This window comes from Epinephelus moara, chromosome 17, assembly GCF_006386435.1.
Source record: "Epinephelus moara isolate mb chromosome 17, YSFRI_EMoa_1.0, whole genome shotgun sequence".
Lineage (NCBI taxonomy): Eukaryota > Metazoa > Chordata > Actinopteri > Perciformes > Serranidae > Epinephelus > Epinephelus moara.
Window position 1 is genome coordinate 7018606 of NC_065522.1, and position 20844 is coordinate 7039449.

The 20844-nt window shown below is 42.1% G+C and overlaps 1 protein-coding gene across 1 annotated transcript in view; it reads left to right on the forward strand.

The window, feature by feature from the left end:
• Positions 1-5330: 5330 nt before the first annotated feature.
• The window catches only part of ppp2r5b (protein phosphatase 2, regulatory subunit B', beta), a 53245-nt gene continuing 37731 nt past the window's right edge, over positions 5331-20844 (forward strand). Inside the window, exon 1 of the mRNA XM_050067620.1 lies at positions 5331-6791. Coding sequence (XP_049923577.1) covers positions 6599-6791 — 193 coding nt within the window. The 5' untranslated portion in view covers positions 5331-6598. The remainder of the gene's footprint in view (positions 6792-20844) is intronic.

The following is a 20844-nucleotide window of genomic DNA, read 5'->3' on the forward strand; positions in this document are numbered from 1 at the left end:
GTAAATGAGGGCATCCTCAACTCCAATCCGGGGCTGGTAGGCGAACTGGAGGGGATCCAGGTGCGGCCGGACCATAGGCCTGAGCTGCTCCAGGACAAGTCTCTCCAGGGTCTTCATGATATGTGACGTCAGTGCCACCGGTTGGTAGTCTGAGAGACCTCTGGGCTGCGGCGTCTTTGGCACTGGAACGAGGCAGGACGTCTTCCATATCACAGGGACCCTCTGGAGGCACAGGCTCATGTTGAAGACACGATGAAGCACTCCACAGAGCTGTTCGGCGCAGGGTCTGAGAACCCGTGGGCTGACACCATCAGGGCCTGCAGCCTTACCGGCGGGATATGTAGATATGTAGAACAGGACGCCTCAAAGTGACTGGAGAAATTTAACTCTAACTGGCAACTGGGTGGCGCTATAACAACAGAAAAATGCTTTAAAATGGCTAAAATGCGCTCGATCACTGTGGCAGAATGTTTTTTTGTTTTCTTTTCTAATTTTTGGTATGACTTAAGTCATGGTATGGTATGCTGTACATAATCACGGAAACTGTCAGTATGTCATTCTGTCAGTCAATCAGTCATTCTGTCAGTCCCATGTTTTTCTACTCACTGACGTGGCCAATCTATGTGAAACTGCACATAAGCATTGAGGATTGGCATAGGTAAAAGGTAAGCTTCCAATGGGTATGGACTAGTATCAATTAATTTGTTAATTAATGCAGCTAACTTTTAAAATAAAAATGCTGCAAACCATTTATTATTCAACAGTTATAACTTGCAAACTATTTTCAGTAAAATATTACAGTATGTAAACACTGCACACTATGCTGGCTAAAATATCCCATAATGGGTTACCATAAGCAGCGGCAGATGGATCCAATCTGACTGGTTTAAAAGCCTGGGGTATGGGAGCATTTTGGCTGTAAGGTTGAAGGGAAATGTGACCTGGACCAGATTGTATGCAAGTAAATTAATCTGTTTATTTGTTATGGATCACTACAAATACAGTATGCTATAATCGAACTGAATCATGAAGTGCCTGGAAATTCCCACTCCTACGTGTTTTTCCTCTGGTCTAAGACAGTCCAAAAATCTAAGTTTCACAGCTCTCCTTAATCCCAAAACTAGGGGGCTAAAATTCAAATTTGTGATGTCATATAGGTATAAAGTGTGGAGCTGCTCCACAGACAATGACTTGTTTTAGATGACACTGAAAGCAACCAGTGCATGGGTACATTTAATATGTCACGACTGAGAAGTTTACAATAGAAGAAAGCTCACTTGGGTATAAAAAAGAAAATTAACCTTTTGTGGGTCCACAAAATCAGTTTCCCATTCGTTGTTTCTGAAGCAGCTCCACGCTTTGTACTTGATGACATCACAAGTTTGAGTTTTACTTATCTGGTTTCTGGCTTTGAGAGAGAGTAGCTCATGGTCACAAATACTGATTGAACTCTCTTTTGCCATGGAGACAACATAATGCAATTCTTAATTTGGGTGATGTTCCCCTTTAACAGCTGTTGGATGGATTGCCATGACATTTGGTTCAGACATTCATGTTGCACTCAGGTAGAACTGTAATAACATTGATGATCCTGTGACTTTTCCTCTAGCGCCATCATCAGGCCAAAATTATTCATTTGTCCAATACTTTGATATGTGATCAGATACCTTTTAAAACTCACTTTCCCATCAGCCTCAGCTGTCCTGCACTTGTTTTGAGCCAACTAGGAAATCTCAGCACACTGAGCATGCTGAGAGGGGGCAGTATGTTAGCATGGTCACTGTGAGCACGTCTGCAGCCAGTTTTGGCATGTTGCTAAAAGCACAGCTGTGTTTCTACAGCCTCACAGAGCCGCTGCTATTTAGTCTTGTTAAAGATGATACAGTTTATTATTAGGATTTAGAAAAATAGACATGAGAAGATTTTTCATAGATTAGCTCACAGTTGTTGCAGAGTACATGCAATAAGCAGAGGGTCGGTGATAGCAAATGAGATGCAGACCAGCAGTGCTCCCAGCCACTTACCGGACTGCCGGTCCCCCCGGTATTTTTCCCAGAAGGCAACCGGCTGAGCTCATCTGCGACACAACACAGAGGAGGGGGAGGAGGAGGAAGAGAAAAGGGGGCGCAGGCGCGTGGTATTACGCACGCCCTTGTGTTGAATATAAGATTATAAGGCTGGAGTGTGTTTATGGTGAGAGGAGCAGTAAAGAGGGTTCAAGGCTGGCAGCGAGCACGCTAAACACATTCACCACCAGCCAAGGTGTGACTTTGAGAGGGGGATGAAAGCGCGTGGTAATTGTGCCTTTGAGTGCGCGAGCGCGTGTGTGTGTGTGTGTGTGAGCAAGAGAGAGAACAAGTGGCTTAGTGAAGACAAGAACAATGGATAGGACTTGATCCTCAAAGCCAACTACAACCCCGCGTACACGCGCAATCAGCACGCGCGCACACCTCAAATTGGAAGCGAGGAAGATGGGGGGAAAGGGAGGAGAGGAGTGGGGGGAGGCGGGGAGTCAGACAGGAACACTGATGAGCGTCAAAGCGGTGCGCTGCTGGAGAACAGAGGGGGAATATTTCATAACAGGATGAGACCGCAGCCAGAGGTTTGGCGGAGGTGATGCAGTGACAGCAGAGGCGCGCGGGGCACTAATGACGCATCTGTTTAAAATTAACAGGGTTTAAGAGGCAGAGCCAGGCCACATAAATAAAGACAAATAAATAAATAAATCCATCCTATAGCGTCATCCGCATTGAGGAGCCTCACTCCTCTCTCTCCTTGCACCACCTTTAAGCTGAGGGACCAGTGGCAAGGCTGTCGGAGTGAGACGAGTAAGCATCCGGTTACACATTTCAAAATAAAAGCTTCATTCATGCACCTGCTTTCACTTTTTTGAGGAAAGTAATGTATTCACAATCTCACCTGGATCTTCATATTATGAAAATCGAGGTGTGTTTGTTCATCACTTCAATTTGTTTAGGGTGGTTGTGGCTCAGAAGGTAGAGTGGGTCGTCCACCAATCGGAAGATCAGTGGCTCAATCCCCAGCTCCTCCCTTCATGTTGAAGCATCCTTGAGCAAGATCCTGAGCCCCAAATTGCTCCCAATGGCCGTTCCATCGATGTGTGAGTGTGTTAAAAACTGAGCAGGTGGCGCCTTGTATGGTAGCCTCAGCCACCAGTGTATGAATGTGTGTGTGAATGTACTGTAAAAAGTGCTTTGAGTGGTCCCAAGACTAGAAAGGCGCTATACAATTGCAGGTCCATTTACCATTTACCAAGTTCTAATATAAATGTTGGCAGGACTGTGGAAGAAGTCATAGCCATATCCATCTCTGGTCATACCCTGGGTTGAAAAAATTCTGGGCTATACGCAATGAAATGGAGCATGTCTTTCAAATATCATTTTGAACTGACCAAGATTTTGTACATCTTGGAAGAACACCAGGAGAAATGGTGGGCGGAAGAGATGGGTGTCTATTTTGGATATAAACAATAACTGCTCTGAAATTATTTACCAAGAGGAGGCTACAACAATATGTCCACAACTCTCACAATGGAGAGAAATGTTTGCAAACTAATGCAAATTCAGTATATGGAAAACATAACAAATGCCCTCGATCTTTCTCCATTGATGTCCACTGTCTCTTGGCAGATGACCTTGACCTCTTCTCAGTCAATACTGAGCAGAGCCTTTGTTCAGGGTTCAGTCTCATGCTCTGTTGCTCAGTGAGATCATTAATAGATCCTGCAACAAATATTTCTCTGTCTTAACCTGACCCTTCGAATCTAGGCTACACGTTCAGCTGTTTTGCTGCTGATTGATTGCAGAATCTGCCTTGCAGAGCTCCAGTGTAATCTTTTCACTATGGATTCTAGAGATCAGCATTTTGAGACATCTTGCTATCTTTTGGTGCCGAAACGCTGACCTCTGGCGTTTTGAAAAAGATTGAATTTGAGTTCTGAGTGTGAGACTTTCCCCCTCCTTTCTTTGATGTCTACCTGCAAGCCAGCACCTCACTTCAAAAGATGTGTTTTCTTCAGTTCTTGGGAAATCTTGTGATGTCTGTGAGCCCTACACACTGCAGAAACCAAGTTTACCCCCCTATCAGGGGACTTAAAGCTTACAGTGCTGACTTTTCCTACATATAGCTTTTTCAAAAAAAAAAAAAAAAAAATCACATTCACTGTCAGTGGGAATTAGTTCCAACGCTTGAGTTGTATTTGCACAAATAGCATAAATATGTGCTAATGGACAAGATAATAGCCGTGATTTAAAGTAGTAGACAAATGTTTGACACCCTTGTCTGTTTTATTTTCTTTTAATTAGGCCTGTTCAATGCTGGTATCAACTGTGCAATGCAGCAATTGGTAAGTTTATTAATGAGAATTTTCTTTGGGAATATTGGAATTACTAAAGCAAAATATCAGCTGCCATGATGACAGCCTTCACGTTAGTCTATGATCTGGTCTTGCAGCCTGCTGTCTTGGAAATATGTGAAATGGACACAAAGACATGTGTCCATTTCAAGACAAGACAAGACAAACAACAAATTACGTGCTGGCAACAAGAAAACAATTCCATCCATCTAGTGGTAGACACAAAAATTAAGTAGGTAGCCTATATACAGTGAGAAAGTCTGCATATGTTACGAAAGGTAGGAGGAGATTTTGACAAAATCAAAAAAGATTTACAACTGGACTTGGACTTTAACACCAATGACTGGTGACTTCTCTTGGACTTGAGCCTTTTGACTTGAAAATACTTGATACCTTCCCCCAAGCCCACGGATTAAAAAGAATGTTTCTTAAAAAGTGTGCCATGAATTAATTAATTTCCCTTCATTTTTTCTGAATCAATTAACGTTAGTGCTGTTCAGTCCCAGCAAGTCAACATTTAAATCCCCAGATCCACTTTGTTTAAACCAATCCTACAACATCCAACAAACTTGCAGGAGAGAACCATGAAGAACTAACATTACGTTACTGTTGGAAAAATTACCCCAAAGTTAACTTCACTTGCATATACAAAACTATGCTGTAGGCTAGTCTACAAAAAATAACCTATGACCTATAGGTGCAAAGACTTGAGGGTTGCTTGAGACTTGTAAAGCAATGACAATAAATAATAAATAATACACAATAAGGATGGAGGGGTTGTTTTGAACCCAGTATCTAATCTTTGCCCCATGTTACTCTGGCAGTACGTCTGTTTCTATTAACACCAGCACACTTTTATTTTCGCGCTCTTGTATTTTATTTTGAAAGTCGCGTTGCCTGATTTCCTGTGTATTCCCGACTCACTGCGTGCTCCTTGACGCAGCTCGCTGAGGCGCTGTAGGACGACCGGATAACGGGAACCGAGAAGGGGGACAGGAGCAAAACGCGTCAGTCTGACAGACATAGACGGGGTGCTATTGTATAACACGGGCCTTCTTCGGTCTTTTCACTCCAGGCTTGCAGAAGGAGCGGCTGCTTTCTGTTGTGCTTTTGCCTCTTTTCGTTTTTCTCTCACCGCGGAGGCAGAGACGGAGCGCGGCAGCGGGGCTCGGTGTTGCATCGGCCGCTGGCGGAGGACCTGCACATGTCGGCGCGGTGAGGGAGCGCTTGTTTCCCCGCCCTGATACGGTTGGAGGACGGCAGGAGGTGGAGGTTGTGTGGAGGGGTACAAACCGCGACGAGAACAACATTACCCACCTCTGAGAGAAAATAAATAAATAAATAAAAACAAGCAGGTGCGGCCGTTTGAACGGTCGAAAGAGGATCCGTTAAAAACGAGCGAGAAGGACAACAGTGATGCGGCAGCCGAGGTGGGCCCAGATTGATGATTTTATGATATCATCATCCACCGCCAGGACCGATCACTGATTTTATTGATAAGGAGCATCATCGAGGAGAATAAGCTATAAACTGACCTGGGGTCCGTTTGTTTGTTTTTGAGCTGGATAAACAGGAGGAGGTTAATCGGTGCTTGATTACAGTGATTTCTTTACATAAGGAGCTTTGTGATCAATTATAGAAATAAATATCCAAATTTAGGCCGATGACTTAGTCTGTGTGTGACGCCAATACAGCAGCAGAGAGGCGTGTGTGTATGTGTGAGGAGACGCGCCTGTCTGAGCATCATCTGGTAGCTGCACAGGCTACTCCTCCACTGGGATGATACACATGCCATTTTTCATCTGTGCGTGAAAAACTGAAGAATCAGGGATGCTGCTGATGCTGCTGCCATTTCCTGTCCGGCTCTGATAGAGACAGCGAGGCGCACAGCACGGGACTGGACATCCAGAAAATATCTCTCCTCACCTCTCCTCCGCCTCTGCACCTTCTCCCCCCTTTATCTCTCCCCCCTCTCCTCCTCCTCCTCCCTCCTCTTCCTCCTTTTCCTCCACCACCCCGGAGCGTCTATTCATTCTGATCAATTGATAATCCATCTGTGATTCAGAAAGCCACCCACTCCTCCATCCTTACCTCCATCCTCTCCTCCATTCACCCATACAGTCTCAAGCGCCTCTTTACGCACTCACACGCGCAAAGCACGCACGCAACAACACCACCACCACCACCGCATCACCACCACCACCACCGCCATCTACAGCTATCATGGAGACGACCAAGCTGCCTCCGTCCAGCCCGTCCTCGCCGACCACCAGCTTCTCGGTGCCGTCCGCGGAGAAGGTGGACGGCTTCCCGCGGAGGTCGATGCGCAGAGCCCGGCAGAGGAGGTCCCACAGCTCGTCCCAGTTCCGCTACCAGAGCTCCCAGGTGGAGCTCACCCCACTGCCCCTGCTCAAAGGTGAGACACTGCTTCACTGCCATGGGTCAATATATCATAGTGATAGGCCTGCCATAGGGATGAAGAGTCCAACAAGGTCACCATAAAATCTCTGCTTTCACTTTATGCACTTATTCCTTGTTGTTTAAACACTTCTAGATGATAATGAATGCCATCACCTGACTTTACATAAGCCAACCATTGATCAGAACTGTGGAGAAGAGCTATTGATGTATTGTATTTTCTACTGATAGGTATCCAGTGATACATGTCCTCTCTGTCCTTGTCCTTCCTAACTGACAGAGGTGATAGCAATGGCTTTGATTTATTGTCTGATAGGAGCCAGTCTGGTTTTGGATTCTTGTAAAGGCTGGTTGTTGGAATGATTGGTTTTAGGACTGCAGCTATCAGTTATTTTCATGAATAATTAATCATTTTGTCAATTAAATTACAGAAAAGAGTGAAAGATGTCCATCCTAGTTTCCCCAAGTCCAAGGTGACGTCTTCAGATATCTTGTTTTGTCTGAAAAATAGTCCAGAACCTGCAGAAATTAAGTTTAAGATGATTTAAAACAGAGAAAAGCCGCTTATCCATACCTTGGCGATGCTAAAATCAGTGAACATTTGGTATTTTAATGGTTTCTGTCACTCGACTAATTGATTGATTGAGAAGTTTCAGGTCTATTCATTTAGTTGATATCTCAATTTGACTATTGCTAAAGCAGGTGAAAATCAAAGGGTATATAGCTAAAAAATGACACTGTAGGATCAGATTAGTAAGAAATTGCAAATTTTCCTTCCCATCATCCTCAATTTTAGCAACAATCGTCAACTTGATCACAAATTTGCAGTATTATTGTCAATGAAACTTGCTACATGCCTTCGCCTGTGGCAAAGGACGAGTTTGCCCAAACGCTCAAGTTCAAATCCATGTGTGCAGAGTCACTGCGCTTAATGTGGACCACTTACACACTCATTAAAACACAATATCAACTTGTCTCCTTTATTTGTTGATGGGGAAATGGTAGAAGCATCTCCCCATTATGAGGCCTCTCTCCTTGACAGACCACTGCTGCCTTAATTGCCTCATTAGACAAACCTCAAACAAAACTATATCCAGTACCAAACATACTAGTACACATTGTTGCTAAGTAAAGATCTTGACATCCATGATAAAGACAGTCAAAGCTGCACTATTTGCAGGTCTGTTGTTGCCATAGCTCTAATCCCAGAGCTGCTGTTACTACACAGAGACCACTTTGATCTATGTGAGCTTGTTCAGTATCCTCTCTCAGAATGAAGGCACAAGGCTGTAAAGACATGGAACCCACTGGCTTTCATTTTCAGATATACTGTGGTACTTTCCTATAGATGCACCTGCTCAGCCCACAGACATTAGTATTTAGAGCTATTTATTTAGTAAAAATGTCAAATATTTGCTGGTCTCAGCTTCACAGATGTGAAGTTGTTCCTGTTTAATATAGTTTTTAATTGAATAGCTTAGGGTTTTTGGATGGTTGAGCAACAAAACAAGACATTTTAACCTGTCACCTTGGACTCTGGGCACTTGCGTTGAACAATTTCCACCCTTTTCAGACCTGTTATACACCAAACACAGAACCAATTGGCTATCAGTCTGATGACAATAAGCCTCTGGGGACAGATGTTAATATTTTGGGGGTTCAGGTGTAGCAAGCGAACATCCGGGCCAAGACCTCCTCTTTCGTGCGGCAGTCATTTCAGCTAATCTCTATAAAAAGATATCTGCATATGACTGCAGATAAATACATTTAAAAAAGCTAATAAAGCCCTAAACTTTCAGACGATAGCCGATAGGTTCTGAGATTGTATTTTGGCGTTTCCACCTCTTTTGGTCTTAGGGGAGCATAGTCAAGAGAGGCAAACCAGGCAAATGTTTTGGGTCCCCCAGATAGTTTTGGAAGAAGGGTGCCCCTTAAATTGGCAGATTTTGCAACTATAAAATCCCCTTAAACCTCTCATAAAGAGTAACTATACAGTACTCTTTATGGCTACCAGTTGACAGCTGAATATCATTAGTAAGGACAGTCAGCCATTTACCTGTAACTGTCATGTTTGGTGTTAAAGTCAGCACAGTGAAACAAGCATACCAGAAATGAAACAAGGAGGAAAAACAACACCAGGGACTGTTTGGGGGCCTCGATGGGCTTCTTTCCTTGGGGCCCTCCAAGAGTCTAGATCCTAGGCTCAAGGATCACCACTGTTTTCTCTCCACATGGACTCTTGTTGCTCAAATGTGATTGGCCGTTACTTCTCGTACTTGTTGAGACTACAATTGGAAACCAGAATGCCTTCGATACCAAAATCTCATCCCATTGCCTACAGATTTTGCATACAGATATCTGTTTACAGAGATGAATTAAACACTAAATGATGAATTGATAAATCAAAAAACAAACAAGCTGCTACAGCCTTACCTGGTCTGGTATGACCAGTAGCTTTCAGCTGCTAATGTTAGCTGATGTTAGCAAACTTAAGCTCAACGTGGAATCATTTAGCATTTACCACACAGTCGCTTTAACCCCTAAGAGATATTTTCTTGTTGTGTTAGAGAGAGAGGTCCAAATCAATATTTTTTTACCTTTTCTTTCCACACAGTAAACAAGATCTATCTTTTCACATTCCTCTTTTCTGTATATGCTTTCTCAAGCATCTCTATCCATTTATCTGTGCCTCTTCCTCACCTTCTGTATCTTTCTTTGTAACCTGTGTGTGCAGTACAGGGGCACATTGTAAGTTCTCATGCCTCTGACCCCTTTTTATAAGGTTACCCCCGTTTCATGTAGCCTTCAATCTCTTCCCATCAGCCCTTTTATGAAGAGAAGACCTCTCTGCTTTTAGACAGTGTATGAGGTGCGTGCAGCTGTGTGTATGTTTTTACACCTCATTTCACCAGCTTCAACTTCCTCTCAGGCCCGTGAGTGAAGGGCGTGCGCAGCATGATGATGGAGGGTTTTCATTGCATCTTTGCAGCACCTTCCGTTCAGAGCTCTCTGTGCATATGTGCTGGAAGCCTTCATAGACAGAAGTCCCAGTTATCACATGGCTGCTGCACCGCTGCGGCACTGTTTCTGGATCCCCAGGAGGAACTGATAGTAAGATCCTGCAGCACCAGCGCAGGAGAAAAGCCTGGTGTGGGGAAGTCTGTAACGGGCAGTATGTAGGCCAAGTGTAGACAGACTTGTGGGTGTTTTGCCCTCAAGGGAATCACTTTCCCATTGTTAATTCGAAGTACTCCTCCTGCTAACAATGGCACATCTCTTTCACTTCATGCCCTGTGCAAAGCTTCATTCTGCAGTTTCAGGCATAGTATAAAACATAAAATACACAGAAAGACATGGCACATAACAATGAAGAAGATGTGAACAGAAAAAGCTAACAAGTGCCATTAAAGGTAAAATCCACCCTGAAACACTGTCCAGAAACAGCTTCTAGTGATGAGCATTGCCTCTTATGGGTCATTTCGTTGTTTGATGCTCACCTACAATGGTTTGACTGAAGGCAATGCCTGAAATTGCCAACAGTGATCATAGAGTTTAAGATCTAAGTCTCAGAGTGAGCAGGAGCCTCAATATTTGGGACCAATCTTAACAGTCAAAGCAGGAGGAGGCAGGCGTACTGATTCCTAGCCTCAATTGATCAGAATGCAATGCAGTTACAGCTTGCATCTTGCAGATTTGTCATCAGTACTGTGTGAAACATATCAGCCTTTAAAAGTTACTGTTTTGTAAACAGAACTAGCCAAACCAACATGGAAGAAGTTATGGTGATGAAGACCAACTGTTGCACTGCCTCACGTTGCCTGTGTCTTGGCCAAAAAGTTGCACTTGAGCACCGCTACACACTACAGTCGAGGGCCAATCAACATGTACATTCTGTGACTGCATGAGAGGAAATAACTCTCCGTACCAGCAGGTGGCAGTATTCTGTATTCATCATTCAAAAAGGGAAACAGTAGCATCAGATTCAAGACGCTAGTTAGCCAGTTAGCACATTAACAACACAAACTGATGTTGATAGAACGACTGATATTTGCCGTGTGCTAGTGAACAATAACACAAACAATTACGAACCGTTCCTGTCGAAGAGCTCAGTGGCTAAGAAATAATCTTACCTCAATAATAAGTTTATTTAGATCTCATTACCTCTTTACTTTAGTTATTTGATTTGCGTTTGTGCTGTTTCCGATGCAGATTCAACATGTTGGATTTGCCGAAAAAAGCAAACGAGGGCCAACTGGTGCCAATGGTGACGGACACATCGCAAAAATTAGGTTGAAAGATACTTACCAGCAGCCTGACATTGACCAACAACCATCAGCTTGATGCATCAGGGTCCTAAAACAGCATCTTTTTTGGACCTGAAAAACGTACTATGCAAAATATAGGAAGTTATTTACATGGTTTGGTGTCATGTAAAGATTTCAGTATAGTTATCTAGCCTGATCTACGAGACACTCATTTCCCCATTATCAGTAGCTATGATTGATCAGAATGCAGTCACAGCTTGCATCTTTGCAGATCTGTCATCAGTAGTGTGTGAAACATGTAAGCCTTCAAAAGTTACTGTTTTGTAATCAGAAGAAGAAAAAGTACAGGAGGCATTTTTGCGTTGTGAGTACATTAGGCAGGTTTATAGAAGTTTGGAAAAACAAAAACAATTCAATGGTCAATTCCTCTTCTAAATGCAGCTGGAGAACTGAACTGACCAATAAAGGAGCAGCAGGGATGGTCAAGGCAGCTTATGAATTCACAGATGAAGGGTGAAGGATACAGGATCTCTATAATCCTTTCTACAGTGTATTCATGTTTGGCTACAGGCCTGCAGCAAACACATGCACAGGCATATCACCTCTTTCTGTACACTGTGTTCTTGGACTAGTGCTGGGCACTGTACTGCAGCGGACACTTAATGTCTAAACCAGTGGATATACTTCTTTCACACATGGAATTCACGGTGAGTTGATGCTTCGAGGTCTATTTAATAGAAACACAGCAATCATCTGGTGAAAGTCAACCTTGCCTCGTCTTTCAGTTGGCATTTGTGCTGTTTGTTCTCAAGAGATTGATCACTGCCTTTACCGCTATTAGTAGCCGCTCCATTTCAAGCGGTTTCTCTTTTTTTCCCACTGTAGAAATGTTCTAAAAGTCTAAATGGAGCTTTAATGTAAGTACTGCTGAAGATTTTCAGACAGGGCCCCAAATGAGCTGATGATTAAGTCACACCGAGGCACCAGGGCTCGATAAACTTAGTGTTTCTCTGGGACCTAGGCAAATTAAAATATTTAATATCTGCTATCACACAGTTACAGAACCACCACCAGATGAGAAGCAAAAATGTTTTCAGACACAGTGAAAGCTTTCCTTTCCGGTCTCTCTACACTAATCATCACATTAAATAATAATAAAATACTTGATGATGGTGTCCAGTAAAGATGATGCTGGGAATTAATGGTTCTGGAAACTAGCCCAGTAGAGCTAACTGGCTGTCTTTAGTGACAAGTAAGTTATATTTTGTTAAAAAAATAAATAGTGTTGACAAGTTCCCCCATGATGTCAGCCTTGATATCATAGTGGCTTGAATTTGTCAAATTGATGTGAAATCGATTATGTCTCATAGCTTATCATATGAGATGTTTGCTGCAGATTTATCAGAGTTGATTATTGAGTTGGTCCTTGGCTTTCACCCGATTGTCCTCCGTGTCTTCAGTTACACTGCAGCTCTCTGTCTAACCAGAGAACAGGCTGTTAGCTCAGTGCTCCTCCCCAGCTGCGATGCTCTCCCCTGGGGCTACAGTCACCAGTCAGGCTTCCCAGTCACGGATGTTGTGCTGTCGCTGGCAGGCTAACCAGACTAAGGTCACATTCCTGCCCAACATCTACAACAAACTTTTATGCCTTGTTAGCACACCAAAGACAGTTTGTACAAGAGCGGTTCAGGATGATCTTTTAAAATTGAAACACACAAAGACTGAACCAACACTCTCTGTCTATCAATAGAGGAAGTTTCTGCAACCAACAAGGCAGCACTATTCCTTGCCTTTGACCTTGAGATATGCTCAGTTTCCTTCTGTAGTTAATTTGTTGACTTTTCCACCTCCTTCCTCCGCTGCCCTCTCTCTACAATCTATGTTAAAATGCAAATTACATCCGAGTCTTATCTGTATGATGAAAAACACATGTTAATACATGTTATATAAGCACTTCAGCAATCACAATATGATCTGCTTAGCCAGACCACTAGGCTTGCATTTTGATGACAGTAAGTATGAGTCATCCAGGTGAAAATGTGTTCTACACAGTGTGACTGTATCTGTGAAAAGCATACACTTGAGGGACGAAACATGTCATCAGCAAGGACAGAAATACATTATTACATGTAAATGTAACAACAGGTAGTAACATTGTTACCTTAATAACGTCATAGTGGAAGCACTATCGCTGTGTATAGAAACAGTAAGTAGAAATTTAATTACATTGCTGCAGATAGAAACATCGTCATTATGAACTTGATACAGTTGCTGGCTCCATCCACTGCCCCCCCGGGCAAAAATAATTGGAGGCTGATATTACTGTCTGAAAGAGGCTTTGGTGCACTCATTAGCTCTTTTTACACATAGATCGCACCATAGGCCTGTTACAAAGTCCCTTCTTTATGCTGCCTTTGCATTTTTACACAGAAGCAAACAATGACTGCATCTTGCCACTCCAGTGTGTGATTTTGGGCATGCCCAGCGTGACATGTAACACAACAGCATCAGCCTGTAGTGTGACATATAACATACTCGACATTTTTGGCCATCTTTGAGTTAGCTGCTAATTGCTACCACCTGCTTTTTAAATCTTCCGGCAGTGGGTCACACACATAACACGTTGCCAAAAGTTTTCGTCTTGTCGATGCCTGTCCCTTTTACACAAAGGTTGTTTTGGTGCTGTTACTACCTCCGCTGCCCGCCTAAAGGCGAGACAACTCTGTCCCCCCTTTCCGCGATTGTAGCCTACCTTTTAAACAGAATGGCGAGGTAGCATAATGCTGTGGAATCCATGCCTTTAAGAGGTAGTATAAAAGTGGCTATTGTTTAAGCTTGTGCAAAGGTAGTGGTATTTTGTTAAACAGGACAACCTAAGGCATCCAATGGTACCAACAATGTCTTCATAGCTAACGGGTTTTAAATAATGCTCCAAAGTTAGGTTACATTTTTGCAAGGGAACAGCTGCCATGGCCATTTTCAAAGGGGTCCTTTGAGCTCTCACCTCAAGATATGTAAATGAAAATGGATTCTATGCGTACCGAGAAGTCTCCCCTAAACTTGAGAAGGCTTGTTCATAGTAAATGTTTTGTTCCTTTGAATCAATGTATTAACTCAAATTAAAGCTGCATTTTTGTCTTTTTAAAGAAAACGATAACCAGCCTATCTGAAGAACAATGAATCACTGAACACATGTATATACAGACACATAATATATTTAAACAGGATTGTTGTGGAATAAAAGAAACCAAAGTGCTACAATGGCATAAGCGAGTCCCAGAAATTCAGTTATGGCTTTTGGTTTTGGTGTGCCACCCCAAGGTCAGTAGCCACCCCTATTAAAAAATTTCTGGGTGCACCACTGGGCAGGAATATAATCATCGTACATAGAAATGTAATTACTAGTAGAAATTTGACCTGTATAGCATATAACCATGATAAGGGATTTAGGTTGGGAATGGGTTTGACATTTGTGGTTGCAGTAGGTCAACGATTCTATTTTCAGCCGAGTGATGGATAAAATCATACAGAGGCACCAAGTATTTATTGAGGCCTGTCTTTGTGATTGTGTAAAGCATGTATGTATGCAGGGTAATCATGGGACACTTTCTAGCCTATCTTGAGATCTTGAGGAACAGTGTTGCTGCCAGCAGCTACCTCAGCAGGAGCTCAGAGAGAAAACACACAAAACAGACTTTCTGCTCATCTTGGCCCAGCGGCACATCCTGCCAACATTCACAACTGAACAGTTCTACTGGGCTCACATTGCATTTGTGACCACAGTAATATAGTATAGACTTAAGATGACATGATAAGAGAGCTAGTTAAAAAGGTCACTGTATGCCTGTTTTATTAAAAAAAAAAAGACATCTCCACAATGGGCCTCATTTTCTAAATTTAAAATGAGGGCATTAGCATACATGTATCTGTATTTGGAAGTCACAAGATGATCATACTAAAACTATTCCTGTAAACTGTGTGTCACGGGAGGCTCTAGTTTTGTCGTCCTAGTTAAAAGAAAACTAAATTTTGTCAGGCGCTTCATCTGATCTTGAAAACAGCAGCAGATGATGCAAAAAAATAAAAATAAAAATTATAGTCCAATTTTTTTACCACAGCTGTTTCTTACAGTCAACTGTGGTGTTGGATTTCTTCTCATCAAAAATTGATACCTAGTTGTTTATTATTATCTCCCACACCAATGTGAAAGCAGGAGAGCAGCAGGGCCTAATTGCTATTTTGAAAATGAATCAACATGCTTGGCTCCGGTACGTTCATCTGGGTGCTGAATCCTCAAAACAGCTCAACAGAAAAATCATTAATAGGAAAGCACTCCCATCAAGTAATTGATAGATGTTTCACGCAAACACCCTTCAGCGTGCAAACTAACACCAGCATTTCTAATTGCTGTTTCAACCATGCAAAAGAAATATCCATACAACAAAATAGCTATGCATCATACTTTCTGTCCTTGACAGTTCCATTGGTGGCTGCCAGCAGAAGTGGCTTTTCAGAGGGCTGATGAGTGGCTTCAAATAACTAAGTAAGGCCCTAAAGGATGTTGTGTGAGCTTAGAGAGTGTTAAATCTCCCATACCTGCACGAAACCCATCCTGCTGGTTGGCGTTAGCATTAAAGCAGCTCTAAAAGCCATGAAACACCCTGTAGATTTAAGATGAGCACTGCAGACAATGTAATTGAATCGAGCTTTGTTGCACAGAGTAACAGATGGTGAGTTGAACCAGAGTGAGATAACAGGAAGAATTAAATGTTGTTAGACATTTTAGACAAAGTAGTAATGTGAAGTATCGCTTATCGCTTTATGTGCTCATAACCTCCGTTTAAATAAGAAAGAATGATCCTAATGCAGACCAGCAAATAGTCAATCTTTTGCATTTATCATCCCACTGGATGCTGTTTAACAGGTCAGAGTGTGCTTTCGCAAGCCTTCTGTTTCTATGGAATGATAGGAAATGCATTTAAAACGCTCCCACTGCTGTCTGTGAAAGAACAAAAATAAACTGCCGCTTGTGTTTCGTAATCTACTCAGAAATGGGCCATTTTCACTGCTAACAATGAAAGGATTAGAAGGAAAACATGCCGTCAGACATGCCCGTTATGAAATCTTAAAGACTATCTCATGAAATATAGCAGAGTGATGAGGGAGCATCGTTTGAAGGATATGCTGTACTAGCCTTATAGAGGTGCAAAATACTGTAAAGTGAGCTTTTGAATGTAAAAACTTGTGTTTGAAGTGAAAAAGCCATGGTTGCACTGATGTCTAGCAACTTCACACATTATTCCCTGAACCGTCATTTAATTGAATAAGGCAGTTTCTTTGAATTTTAAAATGAATCCCATTATGTTTTCACTTTGCTCTTTCACTGTGAAGGATTGTTCACACCACCATTAAGACAGAAAAATGTAGCATTGAAATGTATGAGGGAGTGTCGAGCTGAAAATGGAGGTAGCTGTTGCAGCGTATTAGCCATGATGCGCCATCCACTTCGATATAATGTGCTCTACTCTACAAGAGAGGCATGGTCTGAGACCGGAGCACATACGAATACGCCTCTTGTATAAACTGTGTTCACTTATTGTCCTTATAAGCACCTGCTTTTGCTAAATTCATTAGCTAGCAAGCAACTGACACTTAGCAATCTAGTTAGCTCCGAGAGATAGTTTTGTGGCTGGCTAGTTAGCAGCTAGCTACACTAGTTCACCAACTAACCGTGCCTGCAGTCATGTCACAAGCTTGTAGAACCGCATATTTTGTGAAGACGCAGGGCTTAATTTTGCTGCACCACTTTCTGATATGTTCAGACTTTAGTTTTAGAAAAAAATGCCTGAGAAATGAGAAATATTAATAGTGCTAACTGTGTTCTGCTACAGTAGGCAGATGGTTAAAGCAAACTTATGTAAGAAACACAGACACAAGTGTATAGGAAATTGGTAAAGGGAGCGTATCATGTTGCCAGGGTTCTATGTTCCCCAGTTTAATATCCTCTTAATGACACAAAACCTTTCAAATGATTTTTTGTTTGCAGCAATGTTTTTTTCCTAGGTTAAATGTTTAATGTATGTTTCCTTGGGTGAAATCACCCTCAAAGCCGTTAAAAGCTAGAAGCCGTTATACTCCTTTAACCCCACGTCCTCAAATTTGCAGACAAGACAGTTTTCGGTTCAGTTTTTGACTGAATTTGAAACTTCAGTGTCTCTTCTTTTAAGGATGGGCCATATTAATCTCTTACAATGTTGGTTTATATCAAGAACATAGGACCTGAGGAACATGGATGACCTAGTGGTGGGGGTTAAAATATAATATACAGTAGCACAAACTGAGAAGAGTAATGAAGTCAACAAAATGATCCAGAAATGTCCATTATATAGCAAAATTTGCTGTACCTAAAGTTTGCAAGCATTAGCTAATATAAGCCAGCAGAAGTTTTTGGCCATATTAGACCAAATAAAGCTGTAGCAGCAAAACCGTAGTGTTTTGAACTGAGCAAATAAAGTAGACTTTTCATTTGTAAGAGGAAGTGTGTATTATTTCTTCTTTTTAAAGTGACACAGTCTCGCTTTAAGACTGAGGCGTCCTTGCTTAGAGCAACGTAAATATGTCAAAAGCGAAACAATTGTAGTGTACTGTTTGTTGCAGCAGAGAAATACTGCAGACATTCTTTAGGTACAAATTGCCACAAGTAGCTGCCTCTGACAAACAGCCCATTGTATTTCAGGTGTATTTCCCCGTTTAGATGTGCTTTCTGTTGTTTCTCCAGGCCACGATGTGAGTCTGTACTTGTCAAAAATGACAAATAGCCTATGCAACATGTAACATAACCTCAGTCTCATGATTTAGGTCACACGTTAACCTACTTGAGAGGATGTGTTTTCCTTTTTGCTTGTCCAGCATGTGTGTTTGTCCACATTATAATAATGAATTTATGGCAGGCTCTGTTTTAAATGTGCTGTTTACTGTAAAACAGTCACCTTCTCACACAGATTGTATGTGGGAGATTGGATGACTGTGTGTGTGTGTGTGTGTGTGTGTGTGTGTGTGTGCGGGTAAGGCAGAGGCCAGCTGGATGGGCCTGGTATTGGGTTACAGTAGGCATGGAGTAGTTTTTGCTCTATGACGGCCTCTGATCAATTAAGAGGGAGAGTGGAGGAGAAAGTGAGGGGGGTGATGAAAGAAATGGAGTGGATGAGGAAAGAGGAAATGACTGAACATTAAGTTGACAGGTGGAGGAGGAACATTGGGAGGAGGAGAGACGGCGAGATAAAAAAATAAAAGAAAGGCAGAGGATATTGCAGGGGAGAGGATGTAATGAAACGGCTGGCAATGCAATAAGCACAACCACTGCTGTGTCATGGAGGAAAGGGTTGATTCTTAAAGGAATACGCAGATGCTTGAACAAATAAGCGCTCTGATTGAATAACCAGTAGTTTCACCTTGGTGGGTGTTCACTATTAAATATGCCGTTGTGGTTCTGAGGCAGTGCAAAGCTAAGTAAATAAAGAAAATCAAATACTGGACATGCAGAGGTGACATGTTGTGAATCAGTAGCGAAGGGAACAAAGATTTGTTTTAGATGCAAAGAGATACTGAAAGCAGAAAATATGCCTTTAAAATCACGGCCAGACTTAATCAAGGACAAGAAAATGTGAGATTTATTTTTTCTCTGCAGCAGTGTGGAAAGCACCGTGCCTCATGTACAGCAAACCAACACATTATTATTCAACAAGTGAGGGTTACAAAGCTGCTAATCAAATGTTGGAGGATGTCTCCAGCCGGGATAACTGTCTCCCATATTTGTTTACTAACTGTCTCCAATTTGTGTTTACATTTCGCACAGCAAATATTACCTTCAGAGGAGAATTCCAACATCTAAAATTCCTGAAAGTCACTCTGTGGTCAAGGAGATTTTGGACTCTTAGATAAAAGAGGCCCAATAGCCCAAGGACCTGTGAAATAGTCTTGTTTTATTGATGCTAATTGAAATCTATTTACTGATAGTGATTCAGGTAATTATAGGGAGAGCAAGCAAGGCAACAGAGCATACAGATAAAAACCACAGCCTGTAACACCCAGCTACAGTCTGTTCATTATGCTGTGTGGTGGAAATGTGTATTATTAGTATCATTGGATTATTTAAAGATGGGCTTAGCGCGCCACTTAATCTTTTGCCATGACTTAGCCTTCTCCCAGTGCCTTTGTTAAAGAGAGAATGGGACTTTACCGTCTCTGCGTCCCTTGAATGCAGCAAATAAAGACTTTCTGCCATGTTTTTAAATCCCCTGCCATTAAATTACAATGCTGTTTTGAAGCAAAGGTCTTCAGACACAGTAGCTGTCACTTTCACTGTTAATCAGTAATGACTTTCACTTCAATCATTGGTATTTTTCAGAAGGTAGCCGTCTTAATTTGGAATAAAACTCTGGAGACTGTCCTTATAATTATGTCTGGATTTATGCTCAGATTTTCATAGTTGTGCTTTAGCCTGTTTCCATGAGTGATTAAAATTGGTTCATCTATATGACCACTTGTAATCACATGACAGATGGTCATTGGTAGTTCACTAAGGATAACTGACCCCACTTCAGTTTGCTCGAGAAGAAGAATAAGGAAGAAGAGATGCAGTTGAAAGGTAGTGAGTAAAGAAGCTAGTAGGTGGACCTTTAGCTTAAGCTATATTAATCTATTCTTTTAATTGTCTTGGCGCAATGTAACTACCATATATGGTAGGGTGCCATGCCATTGTGCCAAAGCCCCATCAGTCCGAAAAATGTCCCATTGGACCAAAAGCAGCCTCTTATCCCAAAAACAAATGGACATTGCTCCGAAGACTTGTTTCTCTGAAAACACACACTCCCTGCATTTAGTTTCAGTGACCCAGGGGCATTTGAACCACCGATCCTGGGTGTTTTCACCCACCCTTCGCTGAGTTTCCTAATGGTGTTTTAGCCACCGAACGTGGGTGTTTTAACCCAAAACACGTTTTTTTCCGAACCATAACCAAATGGTTTTTGTGCCTACAACTTACCACACCTTCACCACAGCATTGTTGACAAACGTAATGTATCGGTGGTTCATAGAAATATGCTATCATTTTTTCTGATGATTGGGTTGTCTAACTGCAGGGAGTGTGTATTTTTGGAGAAACAGGACTTCAGAGAAATGAATGTTTCTTTTTGGGCTAATGGAGAAGTGTGCTTCGGTCCAGGTGGACATTTCTCGGAATAATGGCAAGGCACCCGAGAACAACCATATAAGGTAGTTCCACTGCCGTAAAGTGGTTGAAAAAGTGAATTAATTTAGCTTAAACTAAAGGTCCACTTACAAGCGTCTTCACTCACTACCTTTCAATGGAATTTCACAGTCCTCTTCAGCAAATTGAAGTTGGGTCCGTTGTCCGTTTTGGGCCATCAGAACAATGGCAGTCTCCTGTTACAGCTAACTTTAGCTAAAAGTTTGGCAACTAGATTCATTTGGAGTTGTGTTTCTGTTCGTCTAGCAAGTGTAAGCTCAATATCCAGGCTTCTTTTAGCTTTTTTTTGGTCTCAACTAACTCCTGAGGCAAATATGTGGCTCTTTAGCTGCTTAAATGCTCCACTATGTTTACCAGCTTGTTGCTCACTTTGTCCTTCTGCTATTTGGTACTAAGCAGGTAACACACAGTGGGTTTTTGGAGTATTTTCACTGAAAACAGTGTCCTGCAGTTGGAAAGGAGGCAGCTGAGAGTGCTGAGACTGAACCAAAACATTAAAGCTGTGAGCTGTAAAACCA